Source organism: Eulemur rufifrons, chromosome 1 (assembly GCF_041146395.1).
Source record: "Eulemur rufifrons isolate Redbay chromosome 1, OSU_ERuf_1, whole genome shotgun sequence".
NCBI classification, from domain to species: domain Eukaryota; kingdom Metazoa; phylum Chordata; class Mammalia; order Primates; family Lemuridae; genus Eulemur; species Eulemur rufifrons.
This window is the reverse complement of record NC_090983.1, coordinates 80,947,467-80,971,419: the sequence shown is the minus strand read 5'-3', so window position 1 is coordinate 80,971,419 and position 23,953 is coordinate 80,947,467. Positions and strand designations below refer to the sequence as shown.

Genomic DNA, 23,953 nt, shown 5'->3' with positions numbered 1-23,953 from the left:
GAAAGGCATAAGCTAGGAAAAGATCTGAGAAGACCTTAAGTTTAAACCCCAGGCTAATCTTTGGCATAGAGACAGCCTACAACAATTTTTAAAAAAGTACAAAAATACTCCAGGAAGGGGGAAAATCTGATTTCCAGAGTTACATTATTAGATTCAAATTTCCAGTTTTCAACAACAACAAAAAAGGAATACAGAGAAACAAGAGAGTAGGCACCATAAAAGGAAAAAAAGCAAACCAAAAAAACCCTCTCCTTGACAAAGACCTAATGTCAGATTTACCAGGTAAAGACTTTAAAACAACTGTCTTAGAGGAGAGAGCCAAGATAGCTGACTAGAAATCAGCCCACACACAGTGTTCTCAAGAGAGGATAGAAAGTTGTAAGTAGCTGTTCACCTATGACAGATTATCATAGAAAGAGTACTGTAATCATCACAGAAACAACTGGAGACATCCAAAGTGAAGAGGGAGGTGGGGTGATCTGCTTGGCAAAATCGGAAGGTAGCTAGGAAAGTGCCCACACTTGGGGAACGGTCAGAGAACCCCAAGGCTACACATTCCCCTAATGGACACTGAAATCCAATCTGCAAGGGGGACCCCCCCACCATGGCAGGACTCCAAACTGATCAGGGAACTTCTTGGAGACTGTGCAGCAGCAGTGAACTGGAGAAGAGGCACAGTGGGGACCCACTGGCTTCTGATGCTGGGTTGCTGCAACTGATGCCATTCTGAGCTCTCAGCCCCAGAGTGCCTAGTCTACACAGGGGTTGGATCCACAGCAGCTGGCTCCACATAGTCCCTGCCAGTCCAAGGAGGGAGAGAGGAGGGCAAGCACACTCACATGCTCTGTGACTGGGTGCCATGAGCCTCCCCACTTTACCCGGGATTACAGTAGCAGCTACCCATGGCACCCATCATCCAACACCACCTGGATAGCACCACTGCCACAACCAGAGTATCACTGTAGCAGCTGCTGCAGCCAGACCTGGGTGTGAAGAGGGCTCTAGCTTCTGTGACTCCCCCATGGTGCACTGTGCATCTCTCTGTTCCCACCATTTTTGAGCCGGCTAACAGCTGCACTCCTGCAACCTGTCCAGTTGCTGTGACTGTGTGCAATGCCCAGCTGCCGCAGTCCTGCACTGCACATACTGCAGTGGCCCTGCATGCCACATGCCTCAGCAGCCCTGATTGTGCCCCATACCGTGCACCCTGGCAGCACTGCCAGTGTTACACACCGCCCAGCTACCACAGATTTTCCCACTGCCCCTGCCACAGATCTGCTCACATGAGCTGCCCCCCATTGCCTGCTGCCACTGACCCTGGACCTGGGCAGAGTGAATACTCACGGCCCTGAAACCCATGGCCACCAAATATATAACCTCACCCAGCCATCACTGCCACTGTTGAGGAGAGACCTGAGCAGAGCAAACTCCCAGGCCACTCACCTCCATGGAGAGAGACTTGCCCAGAACCTTGCCCAAGCTTACAACAGTGGCCTGGGGACTAACCTACCACTTTGCATGAATATCCCCCAGTTCCTGCTTGCATTGTAGCAATGACAGGAACAGGATGACACAGGACAACAGCTGCATTACAGGCTTTCAGTGTATCCACCCGTCTCCTGCTGAGTCTCCTCCAGAATAGGACACAAGTGCACCATCCAGGAACCTCTTCTTTTCACCAAGTATGAGAGTTCCCAGCAGAGGAAAACTGGTGCACTGCAAACTTATCTACCTTTAGCTGAGATAGGAAGATTAAGATGAGAAGGAACCATCATAAAAACTGGCAACATGAAAAAACATGCAATTTTTACATTCCCAAAGGATGAAAACTGGTCTCCAGCAACATAACCCAACCTAAAGAAAATTGTTGAAATGTCAGATATGGAATTCAGAATATGAATGATAAATAAAATGAATGAGATTGATGAGAAAATTGAAAACCAATACAAAGAAACAAAAAAAAAAATCAGGACATGAACGAAAAATTCTCTAAAAAGATAGATAACATAAGAAAAGATAGAACTTAAAGAAAAAAGTAAATTTCAAAATGTAGCAGAAAGCTTTAACAACAGATTAGACCAAGCAGAAGAAAGAATTTTGGAGCTTGACGATGAGGCTCTCAAATTAACCCAATGAAAAATGTAGAAGAAAGAATAAAAAAGAATGAACAATCACAAAGAGAAATATGGTATTTTGTAAAACAAGCCAATATAAGAATCATAGGAATCCCTGAGAGAGAAGAAGAAAAAACACAAAGCATGGAAAACCCATTTGAGGAAAGTATTGAGGAAAATTCTTCTGGTATCAATAGAGATTCAGCTATCCAGATACAAAATGGTCATCAAACACCTGGAAGATTCATAGCAAATATGATATCACCAAGAAAAATAGTCATCAGTCTGGCCAAAGTCAAAATGAAGGACAAAATCCTACAAGTTGCAAGCCAAAAGCCACAACTAACCTATAAAAGAAAATCCATTAGACTACAGTGGATTTCTCAGCAGAGACCTTATAAGCCAGAAGGGACTGAGAACTCATTTTTAGTTTTTCTAAACAGAATAACTGCCAGCCAAGAATTTTGAATCCTGGAAAACTAAATTTCGTAAATGAAGGAAAGATAAAGTATTTCCCAAAGAAGCAAACACTAAGAAAATTTTCACCACTGGACCTGCCCTATAGGAAATGCTCAAAAGTACTGTATACACGGAACAGAATAATTGATACCCATCAGTGTAAAAACATCAGAAAGTTAAAGTTCACTGCTTTTATAAAATAGTAGCACAAGGGGAGAAATAAAATAACAAGGTATCATTAAACATGATGAAAAGAACACTATCTCACATATCAATACTAAAATTGAGCATAAATGGTATTAGTACCCCACTTAAAAGATACAGATTGGCTGAATGGATGAAAAAACACAACCCAAGTCTTCCAGAAGCCCATCTAACTTGCAAGGAGTCTCACAGACTCAAGGTAAAGGGATGGAACCAAACTATTGCACACGTATGGAAACCAAATTGACCAGGAATAGCTATTCTCATGTCAGATAAAACACATTTTAAATCAACAATGGTTTAAAAAGACAAAGGTGATCATTATATAATGACAAAGGGAATAATCCAGCAAGATACAGCAATCCTAAATAGATGTGCACCTAACATAGGAGCTCCCAGATTCATAAAACAAATTCTACTAGATCTAAGCAAAGAAATAAATAGGGAATGAATTCTGAGAGTGTAATCAAATTTTGTGTTCAAGAAATAAACTTTTTCATTCAACAGTTATTTACTATGCATTCACTGTGCTTTATTTCAAAAGTAAAAAGATATGATAAAATATTCTAACTTCCTTCTTAGATCTGGAATAAGAAAGTAGGGAGGAAAATGAATGAATGAATAAATGAATAGAGTGAGGACAAAATCCAAGAAGTTTCAGGCCATGTGCTATGACTCACACCTGTAATCCCAGCACTTTGGGAGGCCAAGGCAGGAGGATAGCTTGAGGCCAAGACTACAAGAAGCTGCTGTGAGCTATGTCAGCTAAAATTATGCCACTGTACTGTTCTCCATCCTGAGTGTCAGAGTGAGACCATGTCCTCCAGCAAAGCCAAAAAAAAAAAAAAAAAAAAGAAGAAGAAGAAAAGAAGAAAAAAGCTTCCAAAGCAGAAGCAAAGAAAACAGTTAAAGCAGCAGAATATGAGCATGTGTGAGCATATAGATTAATAATATCACGCAATTGCCTAATGGATTTGGGAATTTGTTAAAGATTATTTATAATAAGTCAAAACTGAAGCTCAATACATATATAATTTTAAATTTGCATTTACACTGTATTTGCAATGTAAATATGAGGCCACATATGTTAACAGCATCTGCAGCTTACTTACTATGGCAGGCAATAAATGTGTCCTTTTTAGACAGCAAACACAAGGCATTAAGGAGCAATGACAATAAACTAGATCCAAATGTCCCTTTAAAATAAATAAAAATAAATACTTGAGGAATGTTTGAGTTGCTTTTAGGAGCAATTACAAAATTCAGATAATATCTATTTTAGGGAAAACCTGTTGCCTTCTTGGATCAAGTCCATACTGAATTATTTGGTATTAATTTTTGCAACAATTTCTGAATGGAAATTTACTTGGGGGAATAGCTGTTTAAAGATACTTATTTGCATATATTTATTTTTAAAATGTCTTATTTTAGGGATGAAATATAATTAAGGTATCCCCGGAAAAATATAAGAATGAAAGTTTACATACATTCAAATGTATTAACCTATTTACAATAAACTCAGATTAATTTAACATATTTGTTTTTTTATAGATATGCCATGTCCATGTCTCCTTATTTTATTAGTCCAGCCAGAGAGTTAAAGACTTAAGAAAAGACTGAACTCTCACTTTAACTTTATTCTTGATGTCCTTACAGGTAAATTCACCTTGTACAACCACCTTGCAATGCATAAGTATAAATGGCCAGGCCTGAGCTCTAGAGGAAGTTCCCACATAGGAAATTCTGTGAGGGTCCAGCCTCACTTATTTTTCCACTTAGAGAAACTATTAACCTAGTAACTTAAAAAAAAATAAATAAAAAGTCACTTTAGAAATATTTACCAACAAAAGGATGCAGAAGCAAAAAGAAACCAGAACTAAATAAGTGAGAGGCACTGAAACAAAAGAAGGAATCAATGAAGGAATCAATGTGCTGTGTATTGTCTTTCTATTCTACCCTTGCTTGTAGTCTTTCCCTGTCTCCGTGTCTCTCTTTCTCTGTTTCTCTCTGTCTCTGTCTCTCTCTCTCTCTCTCTCTCTCTCTGTGCGTGTGTGTAACAGTGACTCTATGAGGACATAATGCTTTCTGAAGATATTATTAATACGTCTTCCTTGTCTATAAGGGAGTTTGGAAATGAGAAAAAAGAGCAGCATAATGTCAATACTAAGATGGGTATACATTAATCTAGGAAAAGACTATCAATTTACACTTTCCCATGTATTAGTCATATTGATGAAAAACTAATCATAACTATAGATATTCTTTTTGCAAGTTATTTCAGACAGAATATAAATTGAACTTAAATTTAGAAACTTTCTGACATGGAAATTATATATGGAATGTTTCATTTCCTGGTTTCTTCTCCTCCTTTACTATTAAAGTAAATTCAGGAGTATTTCTACCCTTTTGTAAACATGGGTATTTGAGTTGAGAGAAATTGCACCATATGCTCTGTTTACCCAGGTAGTGTAAAGCCAAGTGCTGAGCAATTATATGGTGGATTTGATCAATTTTGATATTCAGTCTTGCAACTCAAGCTAGAATCCCCTGCTCTTTCTTCCACAGTAGGTTTTGGTACTGAATTATACGACTAATTGCATCAAATTTCTACTTTACCCTCACAATGGCATCACAAATCCTTCACATGCAGATGACTTTCCTGATCAGTTTTAACAATTGTGTCATCATTATTTTCCAACTTCTATACCAGAATATATAGTCAAAATAATGATGAACAAAAAATATTTAAATTCCTGTGAAATACTCTGGATTGCCTTTTACCAAAGTCATCCCAGAATGTTAACTTTCCTCAATTCCTACACCTTATATTCACCACGTAGAATATTTGATTAGGGAATTCTACTACAATTTATAATCTGATAAGTATAAATTAGTTCAAAAAGTTCTCCTCATTCTTGGCTTGAAACATGTCAAAGAATCATATAGATTATCTGATTCATTTCCATAATCATAAGAAATGCATGGCATTCACATTGACAATACATCCTCTACCATAATATATAAGTGACATTGAGGTGCTCTAAAGAAGAAAGCCATTAACATTAAATAGCCACTGCTTCTATAATAACCAAACATGAAAAACTATCTACAGAGCCTACAAGGGAGTGTGCCACTCAATTTGGACACCCATGAGGCTAAAGGAATATTTTCAAAATTCTTAATGTGTAATCATCATTTTAACTTAGAGATAAATATACACAGAGGCATAGAATCTCACATCTGAGGAGGAAATAAATTAACTTTAGGGCAATTTATCTTTCACAGCTTATTATGGGGCATTGCCAACATGCCACAGATGCACACCCCATGAGGAGCCTAAAAAGACATCTGTAAGGAGGGGAAAATGAAGTTTATATTCAAAGTATTATGTAGTAATGAAACTGTCAACCACCCCCCAGATGAATATTTCAAATATTTACAAAAAAGAAAAAAAATCTTATGTACACAAAAAGAAAAATAATTCTATGCCAGATTAGTGGTAAGCAAAAAGTTCTAGCTCATATATACTCATGAAAAACTAAATTGAGAGAGAAAAGAACACAAGAATGATATAGATATAAAGAGAGGAGAGATAGGAAAGGGAGACGGGGAGAGAAGAGAGAGAGAGAGAGAGAGAACTTATTACATAACAGAAAATGAAACAGATGATATTAAATAGTAGCTTTATCCATAATTCATTCTTCTGCTTTTGAGGCAAAATTGAATTCAAATATTCTCATGTTAAATCTTGTAAGACATCATCACAAATAATTTCCTAGTCGTTTTCTGTTTTCATTGCAATTTCTATTACATTCACCACTAGAGAAAGACATGAATCATGTCAAGAACATTAACCATGAGAAACTGTATCTCACTGCCTCATGGTTTATGGGTCATTGCTTAGCCGTATTTGGATCTTTGCTATGACTCTTGTAATCCAGGTTACCCAAGTAAAATCAAAACCAAACAATATCTTTTAATAATCACTTAGAGAATTTACAAAAAAGCCAACATTATTCTTTTAAGAACCTAGTATTATATTAATAATTTTTTTAATAGCCACTGTTTCTAGAACTTACAGGAGGGAGGGAGAGAGAGAGAGAGATGAAATGAAAGACAAAAGGAATCCATGTTAGAGAAAACAATTTAGAGACTGTGATATAGGTTATAAAATATTTGCAGAAGACAAACGTGTCTCCTTGGAAAATACTTTGAAAAACTCTTCCTTTCTTATGATCACAAAGTATATAATTTTCCTCATTCTACCACACTAAAGAAATCACTTTGTTGTTTGTTTGCATGCTAGATATTTAAACTGAGCAGGGACCATGTTTTTCATTCCTTTATCCTTTAATCCTCAATAAATATTTGTGGAATTAATGAAAGAATAAATAATAATATCATTCAGTTTCTTACCAGAAGAAAGATTTATGTTGAAAATGGTACTAATTGTATGATTGTTTGAAACGCTAATAATTTTTTTTTTTCTGAGACATTTCCAACGTGATTTCTAATTTATTAACATGCTCTATGGCTGATCAAATTTTGCAAAGTAACTCATACAAATGTCAGGTTATCCTCCTCATAGACATACTGAGGGCCATGATCATGATCTTCTCTTAGCTCAAATTCTAGGAAGTCAATCAGTTGGAGATATAGCACCATTTAATAAGGGATTATTTCAAACCTTAAAGAAACAACTTTCATATAAAAATAAAAGTAAAATTATGCCTCTCTGGTTCTTTTTTTCACCTTTGGAATGGTTTGTGAGTTTGAGGGGGATTAAAATATTAGTAAGTAAAGCATCTAATGAATGTGGGAAGCAAAGACCATAGAAGGTATCAAGGTACAAAGAAGTATTGAAGTGAGAAACCAAAGAAAAAAAAGCAAAGAGTAAAAGTAAAGTGATCAGCAAATTGTTCCATACAATTCCACATGTATATTTTTTACCTAATGAACAATTTATTTTTATATTAATAATATATTAATATTTTATATATAATTATATAATATTCACTCTGAAATACTTCAAATATTATATAGCAACTTAAAATGAGATTTCATAGAGTTATAAAATTACTAACCTTCTTTGGTACAATTGATTTGGGTTTCGTCACTGAAGTCTCCACAGTCATTGTCACCATCACAGGCCCAATGGCCTGGGATGCATCTGCCACTGGAACATCTGAACTGATTATCAAAGCAAGAGTGCACACAGCCCACCTCATCACTCCCATCCCCACAGTCGTCATCTGGAAAGAAACATCAACATCAGGTGTGAAACCTGATCCAGGAAGAATATTTTTCTTATGAAATTTCTTTTTTTTTTTCTTTTTTTGCTATATAGAGTTTGCTTTTTTGTTTTTGAAAAAAGGAATGACAAATCAATTAGTGGATCAACATTTCCCATGAACAGTGGGAGAATTATTTTCATCATTATATCTGTTCTGATTTAATATCAACTGCTAAACTTAGGAGAAAAAAAATCCTTAAATTTGGATTTTGAAGGCTAATTTCTATTTCAATCAGAAATAAGTAACCACTGACTGAATACATCTATGCAACCTGAAACAAGGTGATTGTAGGTGATTATGGTGAATGACGGTGATTGCAGGAATTTCATGAAATGATACCAGTGATATAATTGTTGTGAAATAATATTATTTAAACCTACAATCCCCTATGCCCCAGAGTTTATATCTTTAGTTCAGTCTCTCCTTCCCCGTTCTCCAACATGAAGAACCACTTTTTAATCCTCCTCTCCTGGCTTCTATGTGTGTATTTATACTTGGAAATTGTTGTGCACCATCATTGTAAAATATTTATAATTTTTATTAACAACCATTGCAGGAGGGATGGGAGAGAAATGTGAAGTAAAAATAGATTAAATTCAAATAAATAGCTAAGAATGCATCACTTTAGATACAATTAATTTGGCATAATTTAGCATAATGTTACAATTGTGTATAAGAAAAAGACACCATTTGGACATAGAAAGAAGGGTGACAGAGTTGAGACCATCTGGAAAATTCCATTATAATATATAAACTATTCTTCCTGAGGTTATATAGATGCTTTAGGGAGCCTGGAGTGTCCAGGTTATTTGCTCAATTGTCCCCTTTACTTCTGTTTGTAGACTTAGACTGTGTCCAATATAATATCTGAAAACATATCTCAATCATAGCCCCATGGGACAAATATTGAGCTCCATTATCCTTAACGCTAATTTCCATTGATGTGCCAGCTGCCCTCTCACCACTTGTCTTAGCCATTTTGCTTGGCTCTGCAAGCTTCTTACAAACTCCCTTTGAAGGAAGCCAGGCAGCCCAGACAGCCAGACCCCCAGTCAAATCTGCTTTACAGTGAGCATTTGGTACTTGCCAGAGTCACAGTGCCATTTGCTGCTAATGCATCTTCCATTTTTGCATATAAATTGTGTTAGTGGCTCACACGTTGGGAATTCTGTGAAAGATATAAAAATGTTCAAAAGGAAACATGCTATTGACTATACATGATTTAATTTGTATCTCATTTGCTAATGTGATCAGAACTCCTCCCCTGTTCTCTACAAAGGCACAGAGGAAATAGTAGATAAACAAATACAGTGACTGTAACTTCTTGAGGACACAGGATACACATACTTTTAATGTCTTTTAAATGAGTACTTTCCAGTAACTGAAAGCCTAGGAGAATCATTTAATGAAGGATCATTTGGATTCATTATGCTGCAAGAAAAATGAATAGATGTCAACTCCATGCACTGAGGGACTCAAACTCCACTCAGTGAATAACAGCTGATGGAGCTCTACACTCCGATGCTGCAAAGTAATGTATTTATGCTTTAATAGAGGAAGGCCTTTTCTGAATACAGAGAGCCAAAGCAGAAAAGTCAGATCTAACTCTGCCTCTGAGAAATATCAACATTATAAGGTGAAAGTAAAAAAAAAAAAAAAAAAAAAATCAACTCAAAGAAATCAGTTTAGTTGGTATTATACAAAGACTTTTGAAAGTGTGAATTCTGAATCTACAAAAAGAAAGCACAAAAACCTGAAAAAATAGTAAAGAATAAGATTTAAAATGAAATTTCACACAATTAAATTAAGATATATCCTTTCCTAATCTTTAGATAATTATAACCAAAAATCCCATAGAATTAGCACAGAAAAAGAATTTGAAAGGAGATAATTAGCCAATTCTAAGTATTAGTACATCCAAAAGACATTGTCACAGCCAAGATCCAATAATCAAGACTGATAGCAACAACAACAAAAAAGAGGGATAATAGAAATCACAGAAAAATAAAATTCTGAACAGTTTATCCAAGGAATTTGGATTAGTTTGCTAATACTTTCCAGGAAAAAGTTTTATTCTCTCTAATTCATATATGGTAAAAGTAATTCACTTAGAGTTTATGTGAGTTGCTCAATACCAGAACTTTTAGCTCCCAGGAGAATAGGCTTAGCATCATAAATTCTCACACACAAGGGCTCATTTAATAGACATTAAGAAAATAGAAAAAGAAGAAAAAAGAAACTTCATCAGTTCATTAATACAAAGACACAAGAAAATAATACACTAAAATAGATCTATAGTCCATATTCCTTAATATTGTTCCTCTGATGACTGCAGCCAATAACATTTTGTGGCAAATATTTATTTTTCTCTTTAAGAAAATTGGTATGAATCATAGAATACATTTGATAGAAGAGACTGTAATATTTCCAAATTGTATTTTGTGGGTTGTCTCGGGGCTATGAAGGATAGCCAATAGATGAACAGCCTGGACCTTGGCTGCCCAAATTCCTTCAGCAAAATCTATTCATCCCTTATCTATCTATCTATCTATCCTGTATCATTTTAATTTTAATTTAATTTGAGCACTATTCTTTGGATAAAATTTATCAATAACAAAAATGTATGGCAGTGCTTAAAAAATAAGTCTATGTCCTGTTTTTTTAATCTTGCCTTAACCTAAGGCAACTGAAACTCAGAAAAGTTAGGCTTGCCTAAGGTTATATGTACCTCCCTAAGGAAAAACAGATCTTAGAATTCAGTCCTTCAAGCTCTCCATCCATCCATCACTCTTTCTACCACACTTTATTGCCAATTTCCAATCCCATTTTCACTTTTCCTCCATGAATGTACCTAAACTGATATTTTACTCTACCCATATTTTTAGCACATATTAAACATAAAGTTTGAATGTTTTTCATAAATTGTTTTATTGCACAAAGCAGTACTGAATTGTGTTTATCAGAAATTTGTCTCTCTAAATACTTCTACTATTTTAGCATTTGTTCACAAGTTTTTGTCCATACCAGCCACTCATTCATAATTTAACAATGCTGGGAATTTCAATCATTTAGAGTTTTTAATCTTATTTTAAAATTACATAACACTGTCAACTTTTTATTTGTTTTTATAGAGCATATCATACCAAGATTCACCTAAGCATTTTTTCACACTTTTTAAGGTCTATTCATGATAACTTTTTCTTAAGACTTGAGGACTTCACATAGTAACCCAGGTAGTGCTTTCATTCAAAATTAGGTCACTAAGCATTTTCTTGGTACTTTAACCAATGAAGCACATTGGTGATGATATTTCAGGAAATATAAATTTTAACTGACATTACTGTAACTCCTCTAGAATGGTTTGTATTTTTAGCTTGAAAACTGATATTTTTAAGTGACAAGTCTACATTAACACACAGTCCTTAGCAAATTATGAGCTGGAATTTAATAGTAAAATAGGAACAAATTAATTTTGCATGATAGTGTAAAGATGCATGTTGTATATAATCCTAAAAATACTATCTTAAGTTAAAATCAGAGGCTAGAATATTCATTTGCATTCTTAAAGTGGTGGATTTTTGAATTGACTTTGGAGCCTACAAGAACTCTCTGCAGTTTGCAGCAGATCGGGGAAAATAGAGTGAACCAGGATGATGGGCATTGATAGACAGCGAACAGTCTTCAGATGTTGGCCGTATTTAGTAGTGATAACTTATATAGTTAATGATACAAATTGACATTATTTCACAAATAATATGAAGGGAAAGTAGCGGCCTCATATCTGACCTGGTGGGTATAGCATTCTTGATTGCTTACTTCATTACTTTTTAAAAAGCAATTTCTTTGTGTGAGTTTATATCTGAGTCTATCCATCTAAGGTACTGGCATCTGAATAGAAATTATTCTAAAACTGAACACATTTTATTAATTTTCATGATTATCAAGTCATGTCTTGAGATATGAATTTTAAAATAAATTTAACTTTTTAAAAACCAGATAATGTCATCAGACCTAAATGCGATTCAAAGAAGGAAGTAAAAAGGAAGCAAAGACTGTATCAAAGGCTATCCATGCAGACAACCAACAAATATTCTGTCACATAAGGGGGAGTACTAGAAAAAAAAAGTGAAAATGCCCAAGGCATAATTTAATCAATAATTCTAAAAAAAAATTCTCTTTTGTTACCTGAGAAGATAATGAGAACTTATGCTTATATTTCAAAAATCAACATGAACGTTGTCCAAAATGTGTTTTTTCCTTCAATAAATAACAGCTATTTACTAGATGTCTTGTAGTTTAGAAGATGGGCTGTAGATATGAATTGGGGAATTTAAAAAAAGCATCAATGCAAGTTTTTGTTCAAATGAGTAAACAATGAAATGTGGACTCTAAGTTATGATGAGATATAATTTTTAAAAATGACATTGCACCTTTTTGGCTTTATAATAATTGAATTCACATTTTTAATCTCTCTTCTAAAAACTTAGGAGCATGTTAACGAATATCAGAAGTTTTACTAAGAAAAATAAATCACCCCAAGCATCTGGAAATTTCTAAAACTTGGTGATACTTCATTGGTTGGGAAATTGTTCATGTAAACTTTAAAAATGTTTCCAACTACTAAATTCTAAGTCTAAAAATCAGCCAAAAAATAAACTGTAAATAATCTTCCAATAGGTAAAAAAATTCTCAGAATAAATAAAAGAATCTAAAATCAATGCAACTCTAAGAAAATGAGAGACATACACCTTCTAAATACAACATACATTCACACAAAAAATGAACCTGTGTGCTTAAATAATTGCATGTGTAATATATTTTTTTAAATAATATTTGGTTACATCCTTTCTCTTCTCAACCTTGTAGATTGACGTAGCTTATAGTAACAAAAAGCAAATTGCTATAGAGAAAAACAACTGGGAACTAGAAGAAAGTAGTGGGCAAATATCTAAAGAGAACAAGGACGTTATTTGAATGAAAACATGTAAACGAGCAAAGTTACTAAAGTTTCATTTCTGTTTCCTTCTCAAAATAGTGTGACCTTGGGTAAATCACTAAGCGTCTCTTGTCACAGACTCTGGCGTATAACATGATCTCCGGTGTCCTTTAAGTCCTAAAGATTAAGAAGTAAGAAGATCCAGCATCTAGAAATGCACAACACTCTGAAAGCATTTAATGTAGCAAAAAAAATAGGGTTCACCACCCAAATAACTCCTAGGGTATTCACAGCATTATAAAAAAACACAATAATTGATTTTAAGAAAAATAATAGAACTAATATAGAAATGTTAAAAATTTTTTTGACTTTTTTCTGCTAATAATGCAGTCCAATGTACAATACATTTTGGAAAGAAATCCATCAAAATTTATAAATATAACATAGGGCTCCTCACTTTTTACTAATGTATAAAAATACTATATTCATAATTCCTATTATTCTATTACAAATATCTAATGTTGACAGAAGAATGAGGTCTAACTACAATATTCTTGTTTCCCTAGAAAATAAAATAACAAAAAAGCCTCTTAAGATAAATTTAACATTTTTCTGTCCTTTCATATTAGTGTTTATTTAAAAGATGAGAGTAGCATCTGAATATTTTAGTTTGTTTCTGGATAATTTCTCTGTTAAAACATCTTTAGGAATTTTTATATTTGACAAAGATTTAAATGGTACACAATTTTTTCTTTCTTGACTTTGCTTAAATATCCTTTGACGTTGTATCTTCACTGAACACAAATTGCAGGACATTTGAAAATATTACCTGATTAACTCTCAAAAAGAAAAAAATATTATGAAACAAAATGACTCACATTTTATCATTTTACAATTACAGTGAGGGAAAGAAAACTCTTTTTTAGTACGGTAGTTACTTAAACATTATAGAATATTTAATATGAATTAATGGACTGTTAAAAAAATCTTCTATCATTGCAGGTAATATGCTCAAATTATCTATTATATCTTTCCTTAAAATTTATTGCCAGGTTATATGTATGCTATTATGTAAATGGCTACAATTTTCTTTCTCTCTCAAGGGTAATCATGGTTGGTGTGGTACTTATATTTATCCAGTATACAAAGCTTAGAGGAATGTGTACCAGGGAAGCAGATATCAGATCTAATGTATGCCTTTTTCCTGTCTCTGACCTATGAATCTAGGGTTAGGAAAGTTGCTATCTTAATCTAAAGGATATCATAATAATCACATTACTTATTATTATTTATTGAGTATGTGGTACGAGGCTAGCTGCATGTATATATTGTTTATACTCTTCAGAACAGGCCTGCAATTGTTATTGCTAACCCCAGTTTGCAGAAGAAAACAGTATATCTTGCCTACGGACATATCACATAAACAGCAAGTAGCAGAGTAAAATTTGAATATTATTCTAATGTCCAAATACTCTATATTTTCACTATACCATGCTGATCATACCAACATCTTTAAAAGAATATTATAGCTTAGAAAGAATCGGGAAAAGATTAAAAATTTAATTCTTCATTCTGTGGTTTATTGTCTTTCATTTAAACTCTGATTCTGATTCTTACCTACTCTAATATAAATAATTAAATATTGTTATGAAAAGTACCTTCTAAAAATATACATATTATAGAGCTAGATCCACTGAGAAAATAAATAACATTTCTAGATAATGGCTCCTGAGAATTGGTACTTTTATAGGACAAACTTTGAAACATCCAATAGAGTAAATACATTTTGGAGAAAATTCCATGAGAGCAGTGTACTAAAAATTGTCTTCATTTTGCCATTATTTCATTGTTGTTCATAAGTAAACCTCATTTCACATACCATGTATAATGTCACATATAATGAACATAGGCTTGGCAAGCTGGCAATCATGGGTTCAAATCCTGGCCTTATCACTAATAAATGTGTGGCCTTAGGCAGTTACCTAACATCTTTGACCTGAGGTTCCTAATCTGTAAAACTGAGGGAAAAACTATTCAAAAGTTGTATTTATTCAGGATATTTTATTGAGAATTTTATACAAGACAGAATCTAGGGCTTAAAGACATATTACTTAGAATAAATGAATAAGTGAATGAATGCAATAGTGGTAGGTACTGGGAATACAATATTGAATATTTTTTTTTTTTGTCAGAGTGCTTATAATATACCAGGAAAGACATTCGGAATACAATTAAATAATTTTATAATTATCTGATAAATGCTATGATATGCAATATAAAGTGTTATTACAGAACACAGCAGAAACATCTAAACTAATCTTGGGTGGTTATATATTGCTTCCCAGAAAAAATTATATAAAAACTGATATGAATAATATGTTGTAGTTAAATGAGATAAAGAAGAGGGGAAAGGGTGCTTTTAGAATGTTCCAGAAAGTGGGATTGGGATTCCTGAAGGTGCAGAAGTAAGAGTATACAAAATGTTTTAGAAACTGAAAGAATTTTAGAATGGTTGCAATAGGTTATATAAGATTGAAGTGGTGAAACAGGTTTGAGATAGATTTGGGAATGATCACTATTAGGTGACAAAGCCCTAGAAGTCAAAGAGAACACCTCGGGCATCGATCTGCAACCTTTTTGGCACCAGGGACCGGTTTCATGGCAGAAAATTTTTCCATGGACGCAGGTTGGGGCGGGGAGGTGTGGCAGAGCTCAGGTGGTGAGTCGGTGAGGAGTGGCTGTACATAAAGAGGAAGCTTTGCTAACTTGCCCAGAGCTCACCTCCTGCTGTGTGGTCGGGTTCTTAACAGATCAGGGACATGTACCTGTCCACAGCACGGCCTGGGAGTTGGGAACCCCAGACCTAGTAAATATACATAGACTGAGACTAAAGGAAGTGCTAGGAAAAAAATAATGAATAGTTCTGGCAATATGGCAGAAAGATGAGAAATGTTAGATAAAATAACATTCAAACATTTTAATACATAGGTTAATATGTAAGAAAATAATATATATTTTTAAAATTTAGAAATAAAAGGGTGCTGAAAAGGGAACAGTGAGTTAGCTTATAACTGCTTGTCTGTGTGTGCATATGTAATTTTGCCTCCAAAGGCAGTAAAAGCAAGCTGGATCTGTAATCTATATGCTTAGGGTTTAATGTCAACATGGAACAAGAGACAAAAGTCATTAGTTTCACATAAGGTGTGGTTCTCAATATAAACCCAGGACCCCCAAATTGTAAACACTAAGCACAAAGAGAGTTTGTCTTAACCTAGATTGTGAGTAGAAAAAAAAAAAAAAACATAGTCTCCCCTAAAAATACGTAATTATGAGACTGTAATCAAAAGCTCTACTTTCCAGTATGTAGAAATCCCAAGGTGAAAAATGTAGATCAAAATTAATCCAGGGCATGTAACCTTTTAGATAAGTGGTAGGGTGCTCAGAGAAGACATAACCCCAAGAAAAGCTTCACAAAATTTTCACCAGGGGACAAAAAATTCAAAATTACAGATGGCCTTAAAATACAGAATTACAAAAAGAAAGAATTTAAAAAAAAAAAAAAAAGTCTGGTAAGGAAATTACGCAGAACTAACAAAGACAGGATTAGACCCACAAGGTCTTCAGACATTAAACCATTATCCATATCTGTAGAGACTATAGATGACTATGTCTTATAGTCTAGAAAAAAGACAAAAAAAAAAATCATGTAAAAAGATACACTGAGAAAAAATAGGCAGATTTGAAAAGTAACAAAATAGGGCATTCAGAAATTAAAACCAGATTCTTGGAATTACAGCCTGCAAGGACAAGATAAATTACAAATTAGTACACTTGAAGAGCATGAATTACTAGGAAGACCTAAAGAAATGCTATGGTTGTAGCTCAAAGATTAAAAATAATATAAAAGAGATTCAGAATCATGGAGGATAGAATAAAAAGATCTAACATTAAATTAACAGTTCCAAAAACATGGAAGAGAGAAAAAGGGGATAGTGAGCAATTATTAAAGAGATAATTCCTTAAAATTTCCCAGAACTAATGAAAGACATGACTTTAGATTCAGGAAACACAATCTATCTTGAGATAAGTAAAATTAAATTCACAGATGGAAATGCCGTAGTGAAACATCAGATGGCAAGATCAAATTTATAAAACCTGAATTGACCCCACAAGTAATTTACAGTATTGATCCTGGAGTGAAAAATCTACTCCCCCAATCCTCAAAATAAAAAGAAGGGTGAACTTTTTAAAAAATAATTTACCTGTTCTCTCAAAGAAAACAGGTAAATGATATAGGAGAATCAGGCAGAAACAGGGGAACCAGAAAAATATAAGAGGTAAACCAAGAAATATCCTGTCACTGAAGACAAGAGGACAAAGTGTTTCAAGGAGGACAGCAGTGTTGAGGGCTGCTCAGGTAACAAGTTAGAGACAAACTAAAGTGCACTACTCAGATTAAAAAAATAAAATAGCTCTTGTTGGTTGGAAAAGACAGTTTTGATGGAGTGGTTGGTAGGGGGGGATAAATTTCCAGTCTTAGTAGTCTGAGTGGAAGATGGATGCATAAAATTTTGTATAACTTTTCCAAGAAATTTGAATGTGAGGAATGTAAGAATTAATGTGATAGATGATGAGAGATACACAATCAAAAGAGAGTTATATTGGTGGAAATCTTTTTTAAGAGGGGAAAAGTTGAACATACGTACATAAATATTGATGGAGAGAAACTACTCCAGTAAGAAACTGAAAATATAAGAGAGGTTCAAACTGCATTCTCCATTTTTTACATATTATAAGGCAACAGAAAAATATTAATATTCAAGGACTCAATTCATACCTAGCAGTGGTAGTTCTGCCTGACAATTAAAATAATTAGTACTAAAATAAACCAATGTTCAATTGAATCCCAAAGTTAATAAACAATGAATTTAGATATTTTTATTCCAATAAATGATTAAAGAAAGTAATAGCTTTAGTAAGTTAGAAATGTTCAATGAAATGTGGCAGATAAAATCACCAATGATTAATTCATTTATAATTTATACTAAAGCCCAAATCATATGTGGAATGAGTATCTCAAGTAAATTAATTTTGCAATGTATTTTAAGACGGCATTTCAGGAAATTTCAGTCTTTTTTGTGGTATACATATAATGCCACATCCTCCAAGAGAAAAGGAATAAAAAAATTATATTTTAAAATGACCACCTTTTAAAATTACAGAAATTTTTAAAATGATATGTTATGTGGCATTTTATCATATTTTTCTCTTTCTAATTCATACACTGTAAATATTAATTGTAGCAGTGTATAGGCACAGGAATAGACACTTCAGAGCCCTGAAATAGTAGTCAGGTTTCCTGGGAACTTTTTTTCAGTTTCATTTTTGCTGTTTTAAAAGTTAACACATTAATAAGAGTACTTTTTATCAACTTGCTTAAAAACATTGACTTTTTAGTGCAAAGAACATGCTTTGGGATTCTTTGTTCCTAGCTCTATGGGTAACTGGTTGATGCCCATTTACAATTCTGAAATCTTTACTATGTTTAGACTATTCAGGCAATTGCCTACTTTTTTTACATACAAGGAAAGCAAAGCACTCAGGGAAAGAGAAGCAAATGATACTTTAAATGGACCATACTTCGATGCTACCAAAAATAGACAACTTTGGTTATTACATCAATACTGGATCAAGATATAGCTACGATTATAAATGATTTTAAGGTCTCACTCTTGCTTATTCTAGACCTTATTATAGACCTTCTCCAGAAACACACAAACATAAAAGTTCACAAGCAATCAAATTGTCATTGAGCTTCACACTGCCAGACCTTTACTGCAAATAAGAAATCACAGTGTCATTAAGTATACACCATCAGACATCAGTAGAACTAGCACATTTTTTTAATGTTTCCTGACACAGAAAACATAAAAATCAGCCGGGCGCAGTGGGAGTGGCACTCTGGGAGGCCAAGGCGGGCGGATCCTTTGAGCTCAGGAGTTCGAGACCAGCCTGAGCAAGAGCGAGACCCTGTCTCTACTAAAAATAGAAAGAAATTATCTGGCCAACTAAAAATATATATAGGAAAAATTAGCCGGGCATGGTGGCGCATGCCTGTAGTCCCAGCTACTCGGGAGGCTGAGGCAGTAGGATTGCTTAAGCCCAGGAGTTTGAAGTTGCTGTGAGCTAGGCTGATGCTGCGGCACTCACTCTAGCCCGGGCAACAGAAGGAGACTCCGTCTCAAAAAAAAAAAAAAAAAAAAAAAGAAAGAAAAGAAGTGTACACTCAATGAATGAGAACCCATTAGAATTACAGGGGTTAAGTCCAAGGGTAAGGCAGCAGTACTAAACCTAGTCATGCCTGATGGCTTACACAGTTTACCAGGCTACATTTATGGTAATCTGGTACCATACCCTTATTTGTGAGCTCTCACCACTGAAAGCCAGAATATATCAGTCAGGAGTCCAAATATTTTATTGTACTCCAACATATGATTATTTATAAAATTATATACATCTATTACTATTATCAATATTAAAAGACATATTTTAAACTTTTAGCAAAATTCATAATTGTAAATCATTGTAAATTCTTTTTATGCAAATCTATATGATATGTAAGCTAATATTTTAAATGATCTTATAGAGTAAGATCACCATTGATGTTAACTTATTAATGGAATTAAACAACAAGAAGGAGAGTAGTATTATTAACTAACCAAGGAGAGAGTGATACAAACTACCCAAACACTGCATTTAGTGTTTTTTGGTATGTGTTTCCTATTCAATTCTCATGCCAACACTATAAGATAGTTTTTATTATGCCATTTTACATATAAAAAAGAAATACATTTCAGGAAAATTAGCTTTTATTTTATAAAAACACTAGACTGAGTCTAATGTGGACCCATATTTTTAGAAAACAATATTATAAAAATAATATGTGGAGAACAGATAAATAAAAAATTATAGTTGAAGCTCTGAAGAGGAGTCTGGCTCAAGATAACTCACAGAAGTTATATTCTGATTGTCTTTTTGGTAGTATAGCCTGGAGGGTAGAGTCCAACTTCACTCACCTCAGGTTTGCTTACATTCTAGAAAAGATCTCATCAAAGCAAGAGCAGCAAACACTGATTCAAATATGGACATCTTGACTATTGTATAGAATACCAAACTACAGAAGGTTGTGTTCCTAGAATGTAGACAATTTTTTTTTTTTTTTTTTTGTAGTTAGCTGTGGTTGTATTCCCAAGGACTGAAAGGAACAGAGTGAGAAATGCTGCTACAGCTATATGGCAAATTGTAGCTCCCGACTGGAACTGTGCAGCCAAGAAGGAGAGCCATTCTTGTAGGTAAATTGGATCCTTTAAAAAATACTGCACCAAAGTATACAGGTAGGCTTAGACCCTACATCTGCTCTAAAGAAAGATTTTGACATCAATGACAAAATGTTACAGTGACAGATATTATTTACTGACATATCGGTCACCTCTTGGGGAAAGATGCATAGAGCTTCTGTTTTCAAAATGCTAACTCAGCATGATATTAGTGATGTTTCCTGGATCAATATAGGACTTCAATCTAACACATTTCAAAACAATAAATTTAATAGTAAAAAAATAAGGTTTTGAGAACTGTTACTATTTTCTGAAATAATTTCAATTAGGCCAACTCCAACTCCAGTTGAAATAACATATATATTCCCACTTGAGAACACAAAATTATTTTGAAGAAATAAAATAAAAAAGAAGATAAATTTTTAGCTAAAACTTTTATTGAATGACAACTATATGCCATCCACTGTCTAGATTTTTACATGATTATCTCATTTGATCCTGATAATAGATAGATAGATAGATATGTGTGTGTGCATGTGTGTTTATATGTATATGTGTGTGCATGTGTACTTTATTTATTTATTTTTTTTTAACCAATGGGGAAAGCAATACTGCCGAAGTCTCTAAGGAATTCATGTTTGCTCTTGCTAAAAATTGAAAGTGCAAAATTTCTGTGAGCACCATAAAGGCAGTTAAAATTATTACTGCTCAGTGGCTGGTGAAGCAACAGATTCTTTTGGTAGGGTACAGCTTTAGACAGGTCGGAAAAGCAAGAACAACTGAGAGTTGGAGGGTTGTAATACGGAGATTAGGAAAGAAGTTAACGAGGAGCCAGGAGCTCAATACTAGCCCTTAGGAAAGTGTTTCACAAATCTGGGGGCATATTACAATCATTTGCACAGTTTTTAAAAACTACCTATGCCTGAGCCTCCATGATAATTCACTTCGTGGTATGAGGCATAATAAAGTTCCCCAGGTATAGTGGGTTGAATCATACATATCAAAGACATATATCCAGTTGTAAATCCAAGTACCTGTGAATGTGACTTCATTTAGAAATAGGGTCTTTGCAAATATCTAAATATTTCTTGTGGCTCTGCTTTGTTATCATAACCCTGAACAAACGTACTGAAGATTTTATTTTTTGTTTGTTTTAGTTTTCAAAGTAAAAATACCTTCATTCTTTTTCTACTTAATAAATAATACCGGTATCTCCCCAAAGAAAAAAAAGACATTCTATAAAAAAGACATCTGCACTCAAATGTTTATAGCAGCACAATTCACAATTGCAAAGATGTGGAAACAATCCAAGTGCCCATCAATTCATGAGTGGATTAATATGTATACCATGTAATACTACTCAGCCACAAAAAACAATGGTGATCTAGCACTTCCTGTATTATCCTGGATGGAGCTGGAGTCCATTCTACTGAGGGAATTATCACAAGAATGGAAAAACAAGCACCACATGTACTCATCATCAGATTGGTATTAATTGATCAACACTTATGTGCACATATGGTAGTAACATTCATCAGGTGTTGGACAGGTTGGGGGGGCAGGAGGGGTGGGGTACATTTACACCTAATTGGTGCACTGTGCACTGTCTGGGGGATGGACACACTTGGAGGTCTGACTCAGGTGGGGCAAAGGCAATATATGTAACCTAAACATTTGTACCCCTCTAATATTCTGAAATAAAATAATAACAATAATAATAATAATGATACTGGCTGGGTACGTTGGCTCATGCCTATAATCCTAGCAATTTGGGAGGCCAAGGTGGGAGGATTGCTTGAGGCCAGAAGCTCAAGACTAGCCTGAACAAGACCAAGACTCCCTCTTTACAAGAAAAAAATAGAAAAATTAGTCAGATGTGGTGGTATGTGCCTGTAGTCCCAGCTACTTGAGAAGCTGAGGCAAGAGGATCACTTGAGCCCAGGAGTTTGAGGATGCAGTGAGCTATGATAATGCCACTGCACTCTAGCCTGGGAGATGGAGCAAGACCCTGTCTCAATAATAATAATAATACCTGAAAATGGAAGAAGAGCAAAATAACACAGAATATACTAAAGAAGGAAGTGAAAATCAGTGGAAATTCACCATTATGAATATTTTGGTGAGCATGATTCAGAGTGTCTATGATATAAGTAACAATTATAAAACATTTTATATATATAGTTTCCTAAATTGATTGTTTTACTTATTGAAACTGTTGTTTTAGATATTTATTTGTGGCAATAAAATTGACCTACAACCTTAAAAAAAATAGATAGGATCTTTGCAGATGTAAATGAGTTAAGGATCTCAAGATGAGATCATCCTGGATTAAGGGTGGACCTTTAATTCAATAACTGGTGTCCTTATAAGACAAAGGAGAGGGAGATTTGACAGAGATGCTAGAAAGAAAGCAGTGTAACAATGGAGCCAGAGATTGGAGTAATGTTGTCTCTATCCAAGAAATGCCAATGGCAACCAGAAGGTGAGAATGGCAAGAATTTTTCTCTCAGAGCCTTCAAAGGAAGACCTGTTGACATCTTGATTTTGGACTTCTTGCTTCCAGAACTGTGAAAGAATAAACCTCTGTTGTTTTAAGCCATCATGTTTGTGGTAATTTGTTGTGATAGCCATAACAAATTCTAACTGGTAGAAAATGTTGAAATAACAGAGTTTAAATTCTCTGATATTGTAGGATAAGAATTGCATAAGATGCTTTTTCCCAAAATACAGATCCCTGAACTCCATGCAAGACCAACTGAATGGGAATCTTTGAGGGAGGGAGGTAGAGGCATCGGAATATTCATCAGCACCAAGCATCATAGGTGATTCACATTCCTAAGCAAGAAATTGGGGTAATGCTAAGTTAGGCCAAGGAACTAAAAGCAGCGTTCAATCATTTCTGCCTATGGCTTTTAACACACCTCCTCAAGGGTTGCTCAGTCACCCACTTCTCTGTAGACTGGGCCCTACTAGTCAAGTATTGTAACAAAAGAGGGAATTGTAACCAAAGACAGATCTAAAATAATGTCTCAGACCTATAAGAATAACAAGAAAACAACTTTGCAGCAGCTTACATACCATTTATAAACAAAATTAATAATGTTTAACTATAAGTGTATGAAACAAGAAAGAAAACAAAGCAAGGAAGTCTGGGTTACAAAGAGCAAATCTGCAGGAAAAAGAGCTTCTCAATATCTTTGGATTCCATCCTTTTAATAAAAATAATTATTGTCAGACTGGATAGTGAAGACCAAACAGTTTTGAGAGGAAATTAAAACTCCAAATCAGAGAAAAGAGAAAAATACAGCACCTAATTGCTAAAATTGAGTTTATCTTCCTATTGAGACCAGTTATGAAACAAGTAATAAAATAGCAAACATTTTTGATCTCAGAATATTGATAGTGACTTTGAAGTTAAGGGACGATAGGAACGATAAATAAAAATTGGAAGAAAGGCAAAAATTTTGCTGCAACTTCAAAATTGAGTGAAAATTTGGAAACAATAGAGAGTGAAGGTCATGTAAATCTCTGACAATAATTCTAGGATAAACTTATTAAAACTATATTTTGTCAGTATTTATAAAGAAACTATTTGATTACAAACACATC

At 34.2% G+C, this 23,953-nt stretch overlaps 1 protein-coding gene across 2 annotated transcripts in view; it reads right to left on the bottom strand.

Annotated features, from left to right (window-relative positions):
- The window catches only part of LRP1B (LDL receptor related protein 1B), a 1,768,615-nt gene that overhangs the window by 653,115 nt on the left and 1,091,547 nt on the right, over window positions 1–23,953 (bottom strand). For both annotated transcript variants that reach the window (XM_069473041.1, XM_069473049.1), the window contains exons 19-20: window positions 9,159–9,239; window positions 7,862–8,029 (exon numbers count right to left, since the gene is read on the bottom strand). In XM_069473041.1, the coding sequence (XP_069329142.1) occupies window positions 7,862–8,029; window positions 9,159–9,239 (249 nt within the window). The remainder of the gene's footprint in view (window positions 1–7,861; window positions 8,030–9,158; window positions 9,240–23,953) is intronic.